The sequence below is a fragment of the Priapulus caudatus genome, unplaced genomic scaffold (genome assembly GCF_000485595.1).
Source record: "Priapulus caudatus unplaced genomic scaffold, Priapulus_caudatus-5.0.1 Scaffold1219, whole genome shotgun sequence".
NCBI classification, from domain to species: domain Eukaryota; kingdom Metazoa; phylum Priapulida; class Priapulimorpha; order Priapulimorphida; family Priapulidae; genus Priapulus; species Priapulus caudatus.
In genome coordinates, this window is record NW_014578280.1 from 39,423 (window position 1) to 51,082 (window position 11,660).

At 41.2% G+C, this 11,660-nt stretch overlaps 1 protein-coding gene across 1 annotated transcript in view; it reads right to left on the reverse strand.

Annotated features, from left to right (window-relative positions):
• Positions 1 to 11,660, reverse strand: part of LOC106815858 (coatomer subunit beta'-like) — a gene marked incomplete at its 3' end in the record, with an annotated part of 42,248 nt that overhangs the window by 7,019 nt on the left and 23,569 nt on the right. Inside the window, 9 exon segments of the mRNA XM_014820382.1 lie at positions 1,021 to 1,164; positions 1,570 to 1,676; positions 3,471 to 3,670; positions 4,625 to 4,824; positions 5,029 to 5,171; positions 5,601 to 5,700; positions 6,013 to 6,159; positions 6,936 to 7,084; positions 7,445 to 7,571. Of these exon segments, the coding sequence (XP_014675868.1) occupies positions 1,021 to 1,164; positions 1,570 to 1,676; positions 3,471 to 3,670; positions 4,625 to 4,824; positions 5,029 to 5,171; positions 5,601 to 5,700; positions 6,013 to 6,159; positions 6,936 to 7,084; positions 7,445 to 7,571 (1,317 nt within the window).

Below are 11,660 nucleotides of genomic sequence, written 5' to 3' on the forward strand. Positions count from 1 at the left end.
CCTATACCTTAAGTTAAGGAGGGAATGTTCCCCCTTCTTTTACACCTCTTGCCCTTTGACCTTTGACCCCCAGCTTCGACATCCCAACTCGTTTTCGGATTACCCCCCCCCCCGTCCCGAACTATCGTGACCGTACATCGAGCGGTTAAGATTTGTGCCCAACTGTTGACGCACGCACGCACGCACGCACGCACGCACGCACGCACGCACGCACGATCATGCGATTCTACAAGCTGCATCTGACTATGTCAGATGAGCTAAAAATGGTCCTTTGGCAAAAAATAAGGACTATTAAGTACTTTTCTAAGATTTCACCAAAAATAAGTACTAATAAGGGCCCTTATTTAATTTTTGGCAAAATAAGTACTTATAAGACTTTGGAAGACCTGCTACGAACCGTGTAGCCATTTCGTACCATGAAACAATGTTTATGGCAACAAATCATGCTAGAAAGTTGTTAGTAATACTTATTCAATGTAATTCAGTGACATTTGGAAGTTTATGGTTACTTAATAAAGAATTCTGCTCTGAAACTTCAATATTGTAATTTTTCCACTTTGGCGCCTAACCGAAAATCACATAATGGGCTGTACACAAAAAACTTACTTGACCCAGAAGTGTTACCCAAACTTTTTTTGAGAGTCTTACCATAAGGAATGAGAAAATACAATGTTTTGCTCTAAAAGAGTCATGTACACGAACACCCCCCCCCCTCCCCCCAGAGCCAGGAGTATTCAGAAAATCTTCCTTGTAATGCATTATGAAACCGCACAAATCAGTAAGATCAACTGATTAGTAACCCGCTGTATCTCACTACGTGTCCTTAATCATCAGAGAGCATAAACCATCTACAGACCATGTAGATGGTTCTTCAAGATTGAAGATACATGTAGATTGTTCTTGCAACCAATAAAACTAAACACAGATGCAGTATTAGGTAATCACTGATTAGGCAGATGTAGGCATGGATATTCGTATCGCATTGTGATCGTATTCACATCACGATTACAACATACTCACATCGAATGCGTCTTCTATACCGTCCTCGCTGACGAGCGATTTGTCTTCTGCGGCGTTAGCGACCGCATCAGAGTTGTATTTGAGTATAAAGAACGAGTCCTCTGTCGCTATACACACCAGCTCACCGTTCTCTGACCAGAATACCTGCAAAGGTACAAGACAGTTACAATGGGAAGTCAAGACTATATGCAATGAAGGAAGTCACAACACGGACACATGATTATGCAGAATTCAGGAACAATTACAACACGACCATGTGCAAACACATTCCTAGATCATGAAATGCATGTAGGATGATATTTCTTTTGTGGAACATTTATGACTTTATGGAACATATATGCGAATCCTAAGAAAACCAGCCATTGAAGCCAGCGACAAGAATTCAAGACAGCCTAGTTTCCATCTATGCAACACAAAGACCACAAACCTATATAGGTGTCATAGTATTGACTATAAGACTTTTATCAACTTTGCCCAATGAAATGGTGCGGTCGCATCATAGTCAAACTGTCTGCAAGTCCTATGCAGTACTTATTTTGGATGACGTACGTGCTTCGGTTGGATTTCGATGCGTCTGATGAGGTCTAGATTCTCCCAGTCATACAAGCTGAGCCCACTGAGAGAGCGCACACCCAGCATGTAGCCTCCGAATATACCTGCAGCGACAATGTGTGAGGGCTAGATGCTGTATCCTCACTAGTGACTCCACTGGCAGGGTTAACGTAGGAACACAGACATTAACAAAGGTGACAAAAACATTAATGTGAGTAGACTTCTGACTTTAATTTCTCTCAGTCTAATAATCTACTACATAAATGAGGGAATCTGTCTGTCACTCTGTCCGTCAATCTTCTCGAGACACGTAACAGGAGACACACAACACCATTTATATTTTGAATCAGCATGACGCGACGACCATTTTAAGCCAAAAAAATTTGCAAATTAAGGCAACAAAATATTTAAAAAAAGCCAAAAACATCAAAAACGACCGTATATGTACGTGAACTATCTATGGTGTCATGTGACACCGGGTGCTATAGTTATTTATTAAATCTTACCATTTATTTCATTGTTTGTCAAATGTTCTATACACGATTCCTATGTTTATTATGTCATTATGTCATTCTTCCATGGCCCGATAGGGGCATGCAACAATTAAAATTAATTCAATCCAATGCATAAAATGTTATTGGACGGTGGCGCCCCCGCGAATGAGCGGTACATTTTCCAACGATTTTCGTTTTGCTTTTGGGTGGGTTCGGGTGCAAAGCAGTGAACGCAGGCTTTGTGAGTTACAGCGCTCGAGAAGTGACGGTTTCGGTTTCGCTTTTGGGTGGGTTCGGGTGCAAAGCAGTGAACGCAGGCCTTGTGAGTTACAGCGCTCGAGAATTGACGGTTTCGGTTTCGCTTTTGGGTGGGTTCGGGTGCAAAGCATTGAACGCAGCCTGCAGGGAGTACGCTTTGTCAGTTACAGCGCTCGAGAGGTGTGTATACTGTTCAGTGTGTAACGCAAGAATACCAGAGTCAACGATACGTCAATCTTTCGTCTGTGGTCGTGATGAACGCATGTATTGCTGTTAAACACTGCTATACAGTATATAAGGTACAAGCGTTACAGTATTAGTAATATTAATATAACATTCCCTCAACCCCCCCCCCCTGCGAATGACCGGTACATTTTCGAACGAGTTTGGACAGATTCCCCCATTTATGTAGTAGATTTATGTATGTAATAAGGGGAAAAATAAGGGGGAAAAAGAGAAAAGGGGAGGGGGAGGGAGGGGAAGGGGGAAAAAGGGAAAGGGAGGGAGAGGGATGGATGTACAGCCGTGATGGCAGACTAAATTCTAGCTCTTTTCTTCTTTATCCCGGGCATTGCCGGGTAGCCCAGCTAGTATTGTATAGAGATACTACTAAAGATTGTACTAAGATATTTCATAGAGATATTTTCGCAAATTCAGACATTACTGACAATTTTGCGAATGGTTAATTTCGCGGTCGGTGAATTATGAATTATTCGGTATGAAATATTCGCGTGTTGTTATTTTCGCGGTCGGGGACGCGTTCGCGAAATTCGCGAAAATTAAACCACCGCAAAATATACAGCATATACAGTAGTCACTTGCACTTCCTTAGATGACTACATTTATATTTGTGCTTTGAATATCTGGAATAATGCCTAAGAGTTATCACAGTTATTCACATTTTATAATACCAATTGGCATGTCAATCATATTGTACATTCTTGTAGCTTCTTATTATCGAGGCACAGGTTACAATTTAATTTTAACGCATGAGATTTTCCTTACACAGATACTCTTATTCTAAGCATGCAATATTATTATTTTTTAAACAACCCCAACTAAAGAAAGAGCACACACAAAAATTCATGTCCACCTCCCAGAGGCTCGACTGAGCAGACGGACGACGGCGACCGCCAAGCTACGCACCTTCCGCACCAAACTCCGGCTTGAACGACTTGCGCTCCTTGAAGTTCTTGAAGATCTTCACGACCGTTGAGCTCTCGCGGACGGCGTACTCGGAGGGATCGTGCGCCCACGTGAACTCCTGCGCCGAGCCAAAGCTCTTGTTGCGCAGCGCCATCGCTGTGTAGATGATGTACTCTCCGTCGCCGCACACGACGACAAACCTGCCAATCGACACATGCAGCCAATGAGATGCGAGAAGGGAGGGGGAGGGGGCAGGTGTACTATCACGAGTTTCTTCAAGGTTGCTCTAACCAGGCTTATCTCACAGTGTAAAGGCAGATAAGGTCATGAATTGTGAGCGTTTATATGGAATCACGACACTGCACACGTGTACGACTCGAAGGCGTGAGGATTTTTGAAGAGGATATAGATCCCTCACGTGGCAATGAACACAGGTGATGTTTGGCACCTGGGAGATTTCAGACAGCTGAGACTAACTACATGAGTAGCATTATGCAGGGGATGGTGGGAAAACGTAATTAGGTTTCTTCGCAGTTGCTACCCCGTTCATTACTGACACACATAAGACTGAAGTATACAGATATATACAGGTGAGATTAGACACAAGTGAGACTGAACACAAGTGAGATAAACCACATATGGGATCAGGGCTCAATTTTAAGGTTTTTTTCCGGTTGTCCTCCAGAGTAGCAATATGGTTGTCCCTGAATGACGTACTTAACTATAGTAATTAAAAGTTGCATAAAATTGATTTCATAACATTTACATTAACACTGTGTCAAGTAACAGATGAGCAAACATTGAGCGAGCTCAGGTTATTGATTTTATAGAGGTTGGACACCGGACAACCATGGAATCAATTTGTAGTTGCCCGAGAGAATATCCAGTCGTCATGGACGACCGGACGACTGCAAAAATTGAGCTCTGGGGATTGATGGTAGATAAAATTCCACCGAGGTGAAAATTATAACTATTACAAGCAAAATTTAGATCAAGTAGGATCGTGCCTAAGTAAGACACAGAACAGCTAATATATTTAGCATAAGAGAGATTTCAGGCAGGCGTGATTACCTACTACCTACATGTAATCCTCAACACTCGTGATTCAGTGCTCATGTAATAATGAGCACAACTGACTTGAATAAGAATGTTACCTTCCATTGGGGCTGTGAGAAATGGTCTGTGGGTACACCTCACAGCTGCCCATATCCTTAACGGCCAGAGGTAAGCGCTCGCCATCCTTAATCTCTGTGTCTACCATTGCTTTCAAGTTGGCCTGCTGGATCTCACAATGCTTTGCCCACATGATCTTGCCATTTTGGTCCATTGACATCGCTGGTTCTTCTCTACCGAGCTACAGGTAGAAACCATATAAGGCATGTTCGTGGAAATATGTCATTCGGTTCCCTTATGTTTCTATCATTTTTTATTTGAATTGGATGATGATTAATGTTGCTACTACCATGGGGAATAATGATAATCCTACCATCTGGGTAAACAGGTTTGTAAATTAAATGGTTCCATCTGTCACCATCCAGGCGCAAATTCAAAGACATACCTTGATAATGATGCTTCCCTCATCGTAACCGATGGCAACACTGTTCGACCCCTGCTGGTAAGCGATGGTCCACACCCGTTCCAGGCCATAGTTGAGAGTGCTCTCCAGCCTGTACGTGTTTGCATGCCAGATGCGCACAGTGCCTGCGATGACCAGATACACAGAGTTATCCCAGGCATATTGACTGGCTCACGTGCTTTCATCATATATCGTTAAAATCATTATGTATAGTGATTGCGGCCATGTAAAAACATATATTAGACATTGAAAACAGACCAAAACCTGCTGAGATCACATTTAGAGGCTGTACTCCCAGTGTGCTATACTTAACAATCGGATTGTGCTGCTTCGAGATTACACCTCAGTAATTAACATTATGCTAATAATGAAATACTAGTTTCGATTTTGATAGCTGCACTTCAGTCCGTACGGTGCTATGACAACTCTAACTGCAAAAGCTGGCAAATTTTTATTCTTTGTAAGCAAAACCTTGGAGGTATCAAAGAACACATGATGGCTGAACCAATAGAAGAACCAGCTATCAGCTCATGGTAGTGGTCTATTCCATATACCATCTTCTGATCCTGTCATGATAATGGGGAGTTCTGGATGGAAAGCCACAGCTGCAATGTTTTGTGCATGCCCTTCCAGCGTCTGAACACAGGTTTTGTTCTGCAATGATGAATACCATTGTTAGTGACTGTGACTCAGGTTACCACAGATGTCAATGTCTCAATGGAAAATGCCAAGGTCACAAAACGATGATCAATGCAAAGCTCAGGAAATGGTGTTTCACATCAAGGTCACCATAGGAGGATCATACAAGAGGTCATCATGCAAGGGCTCTTAAAAAAAAGTCAACATGGAAGGACTCCTAAAAGGATCAACGCAGAAGGGCCCTCAAATGCTTCACAGACTTGGCAACTGAGCACTGGTGCAAGCATCACCTGACACTAACCATCCTCGAATCTACCCGTCTCATACCTGATAGTCCCATATCTTCACAAGTCTGTCGTCTGCTCCCGAGATGAGGTAAGGCTTGTCGCCGCCCGTGTAATAGTCGACGCAATTTACTCCTTTCTCATGACCCTCTAGAGTGAAATTCGGTGTACTGCTTCCCAACTGCCACACCTGTGAGTAAACCAAGTGGATGGACATGCATACAGAACTTGGTTGTAAGTAGAAATGCCCTCTGCAGTATTACATTCAGATAGGATACTGTATTGCATGTTTGTCAAAGTAAGGACTTTGCTGATAGAAGTAATGTATGTGTTAAAATTTGAGAGCTTTTCCTTATAAGCAAGCTTTAAAGTACGGATTTCAAAAATAATTTTCAGACTGGTCTCATGTTTTCCACACTTTTACGATACTTACTGTTATTGCTCGAGCAACAGCAACTGTCTAGAGTAACGCTAACATGTATTAAAAACTTACACGTACTTAGCTATATTCACCAAAAACATTCACAATTTGAATTTTGATTACTCGTTTCAATTCTGCAACCATTTCTTCCAAATCTCGGATTTTATCGCAATAGCGCGAGATATCGGCCAGTGATAAGTAATTTAAAAATCGTACCACACAGAATCAGCCTTTTGTTTTGAAGGCCCTATTTGCAAAGTAATTGTCGGTATAATCAAATGTGCTATGGTGTTATGACACGTTCAATTCCAATTTTCCAAGCTATAACAGCATAAACTCGTAGTGTTTTTCAAGTTGGTGTAATAAGTAAAAAATCCGATATTAGGTAATACTATATTTCACTATAATTTTTTCTAGATTGTGAATTTTTAAGCAATGATTTTAAAATAATTACTTTAAACATTACATCATAATATAACATTTTATATTACACGAACATAAGTGCGCATTTGTGTACAAGTCTATGTAATATGCCAATATAGTACCTTTATGGTTCTGTCCAGGGAGGCGCTAGCAAATGTGTTATTGTCTTTCGGATTGAACACCACCTGCATAACGTAGTGCGTATGTCCCTCAAACACACAGCTACACTCCCATTTCTTGTCCCAGTCCCATAACTTGATCAACATGTCATCTGAAATGTTCAGACACACAAAAATTGACAAGATGCACAAAATAACATGTTGACTGTTTTACATATGATCAAATGTAGAAGAGGTTCTTTGTAATTCAATTGCACAGTCATTAAAGGAATTAGTTACATTGATACGGCTAAAAATTTTTGCCGATCAGGCATTATGAGTTTGCGTCTGCATGACCAGGAGAGAAGGTGAACTAAAAAACCAGCAACTTAAACTGAAGCATATATTATTACATATAATATAGTTATTGTTACCAGTGAAAATTCCTTATCACAAGCACGTTAAACCATTTTACTGAATTCAGCAATGTGTTTTGAATAATGGGTTTTGTTTTCTGACAAGCATGACCGTACCACTGCTGGTGAGGATGAAGCTCTCTGTCGGATGCACGGTAATCGAGCGCACGTAATCCGAGTGTGCTTCAAACTTGTGCACACGCTCCAACGTGTTGTAATTAAACACCCTCACGTGCATGTCATCCTAAATGAACACACAAAATGTGCGATTACACATACTTGCTTGCACTGATGGCTGTTACACACAATTAACATGCACAGCTCCGAATTTCTGCATTTACTCATACGTAACTTATGTAAATAATTATATTAAACGCATCTAATTAACTCTCTGTCCTCCATTTCCTGCATTAAGGTTACTCTTAAGGTTTTAGGCAAAATTTTACCGATTTTTCATTTTCAACTATTCGATGGTTAACTCAAGGCTCGACACTAGCGGTGTCCCGGTACCCCGGGGCCACCAAAACTTGATGTCGGACCACCAAAATTTCAAAAAGATAAAATTTGGTGGCCCGATCGGGCCACTAAAATTTCAAAGTGTCTATGTGATAAAAATAATTGTTTCTTACGTGCTAATCTCATTCAAAAGAGAGCGAGCAATTCGCGGAGCAAGCGTGATCAAATGAACACAAATCAGCAGACACCGCACTGGTCGCAATTTGCACTACACTGTACTGCACTGTATGTAATGTATATTGCTAGCTAGCTGGACTGGAGCTCTAGCTCTAGCTGCATGCATGCAGGCTGTACACAATACACCGCGCGTACACTGTTTCAGATCCGAAGGGAAACTGCCAGCATTCGAAAGTTCGTGTGCGAAAGTATGCGACGTGCAGTCACATATTTTTGGAACAGTCCATTTTCACAAGGGGGTAATTTTGGCCCATAAAAAAAATTCCCCTTTTTATCGATTCAAATCTCAAAGGATGAATTTTGAGAAAAAAATTTTTTTTTAAATTTAATGCCTTGTGAAAGAGCGATTTAAAGGGAATTTTAGGCTTAAACAATTTAATGATATTAGCTTCTTCTTTTCGGGCCACCAGATTTCATTTTCGATTTACTGAAAAAAAAAGTTAGTGTGGAGCCTTGGCTAACTGCACTATGTGCCACCTGTCTACATGCTCATTTCTCCATATAACGATACATGTGAACTTTTAGAGCATTTTGATTGCCCGCGTACACGTGTAGTGAGCTGCGGCTGACGTCACTGATGACGTCAGAGACATGATACAACTAGAATTTTCACGATATTCACTGAGCCAGTATCCATCAACATCAACCCTTCTACAGCTGTCATCTGCCAGTGATAGGTGAACTATCCCACGCTGCCCAAAATAGTTCTTTCACCTCGCTACATACCTTACATTAGGCGCGCGTTTGTTGACATATATAGCTTAGTGACGATGGCAACCTCGTAACTTCTCACAATTTGTCAAGGTGCATGGAACATTTTACCAATTTAGTGGTGTCAGTTAGTCATGAATATGTCACACACAGTAAGTACTAACAGTAGATGTTTCACATACGTTTACCCATTTTGCACACAGGCGGTCGATCATTGTGAAAAATTGAAAAACGCTGATTTCTCCGTTTCGATTTATGACATAGTAGTCGATGTATCTTTGTGATTACAACTCGGATTAATTAAATTTTACACTCGTTTTAATGGTAACACAATGTGGTTCATACAGGAGGACTGAAAAAATTTTCAAGGACATTTTATCGGACATTTTATCGGAATTCATACACAGAACAAAACATACCTCCAGGGATTAATTTAATAATAACCCCATTCTTAATCACTGTCACCTCTAAAACTTACCTGGATCACATTAATAAACCCTTCTAAACACTGTCACTTCTACAACATACCTTGATTTACTGACTGATTTTACTGACTTACTGTAATCATCATTTAACTGTCTATTGTGTCTATAGCTTTTTAAGCTCATTTAACACAATTTTTATTGAGGTTTGCACATTATTGATGGTACAAAATTTCTTTTTATTACAGGCAAGGATTCTTTCTAAAATTCAAGGACATTTTCATTAAACTCAAGGACTTTTCAAGCACAAAATCAACATTTACTAAATTCAAGTACTTTTCAAGGACTCCCCTCAAATTCAAGTACTTTTCAAGGACTCCCCTCAAATTCAAGGACTTTTCAAGGACTGTGCAAACCATGTAACATATTGCTGTAAAAAAAGCGCATCAGGGATTGTTAAGTGCCGCATTTTATGAGTTATGCCTCTTTATTCGCTCAAATTTTCAATTCTACAGTTCTAATCTAACACAACTTGATTTTTAAGCAGTTTTTTCATTTTTCTCAGTAAATATGAAGCTTAAAGAAAAATCCTGATGCGCTATTTTGGTACATATAAAACCTATGGCGAAAATTTTGCTTCCTCACTCTTTGTGGTAATTGAGAAATATCCAAAATACATAAAAATTCAAAATTTGTATGGTAACATAATTAGGTGCTGGAAATTTCATGAAATTTTTTGGCTTGAGCATAAAGATATATCTCTTCTATAAATAAAACGTGCGATTGATTCGATTCATTCGTCAATAAACATTTAATCTTCATTAGAGCAATACCAGTGCAAAAGGTGGAGAGTAAGCTTAACAAGTGCCGCAGTGCGACAGGTCTCATCTGGTGTCTGGTGTTCTGCTGATAAATTCATTTGTTCATAGCAAGACTTATTTCTTTATTCTTGTTTGACTTTCGTAGCCAATTCGAACAAATATATCAGCTACACTTTCGCACCCACCTAATCTCTATGGGCTAATTCTAATAACAAGAACAATAATAACAATTCAAATACAAGTTAATGAATGACAAAAAATTTGAACATATGAGCATGGATCTCCAAGTTTAATTAGAGGGGGCGGGGGTGTCCTTCTCTCCCACCTCCCTCCCCACTGCGTCCCACCTCCCTCCCTCCTGCCTCTCACCTCCCTCCCCCTGCCTCCCACTTCACTCCCCTTGCCGCTCACTTCCACCCCCTTACCTCCCATCTCCCTCCAACTGCCTTTGACCTCCCTCCCCCTGCCTCCCACCTCCCATCCCCTTGCACACCATCTCGCACGACCTAATTGTACCCCGTTTCCCGCTCGCATACACACCTGACCGTATCACCGTTTTCCTGTCCCCGTCTCAATTTACTACTCTCTCTCTCTCTCTTTATCTTAGACTTTCTCTCTCACTCTGTTAATTATATAAATTAAAAAAAAAAACCAGCGATGCCTTTTACTGCCCCCTCAATAATACTTCGTTCCTATGCCCCAGAGTGTAACAGCCATAGAAATAATAATATATAGTGTCTCTAATATTTCTATGGTAACAGCTTATGTGCGCATAACTGGTAAATGGATACGCACGGCCATAGCTACATGATATATGTTAAGATTCAAGATTAAAAGTAACAAGAGCCGCAGAGCGTCTGGGCTCATCTGGGGTCTGTTGCTACGGTTATGAACGTACAATTTCAGTCGTGCTCTCAGATGGATGGCTGAAAAATGCAACAGACCTTGCAAATTATTTGGACACATCACTCGTTATGATTAGGTGGTTATGGTATATAATATGCAGGGTTCTCCAGAGCACTTATAGCCTGCGGCGGCCCGCCAGGCTATCGTCGAGCCCGCCATCCTAAATGCACCCGCCACTCTAAATATCATTCCGCCATGCTAAAATTAGCCTAAACAAAGTGCGCCACAGAGCGACAGCGCTCACCTGACGGCAGGTGTTCTGATGCTAACTCACTGGCAACGAATGAAGAGCACCCCTCCCATCACCCGTGTTCGCGCTCAGAGCATATATCTAGGATCCTACTAATACAGATCTTAACAATCTATGATAGCTAAGCTTTGCTATACTGTGACTCAGAATAAAGATACAGCTGTGTAACTTTAATGACTTCGCCAATATTAACACGTTATCATGGATATGCGTCGAGCGCAGAGCGTAGTGGTGGTGGTGGGGGGAGAGTGGGGGGAAGGGGCGGGTGGAGGGGGCTCTGAATAGCAAAAGCAGTTGCCGCGAGATGGCGCGTGCAAAGTGTCATCAATAATCAAAGATGGCATCACCCTTCGTGCGTGATAACTGCACTCCATTGAGTTGCTGAAATCCAAGTATATTCGGCAGGCGAGAATTTCGCTCAGCTGTGAGTTTAACACATCTGCATTGCAGGTTTGCCAGGCAATAATTATGATTAGAATAGTGCCAGTTCACCCCCATGCAGTTGCGGTTAATGGGGCTGCCCCATTCGG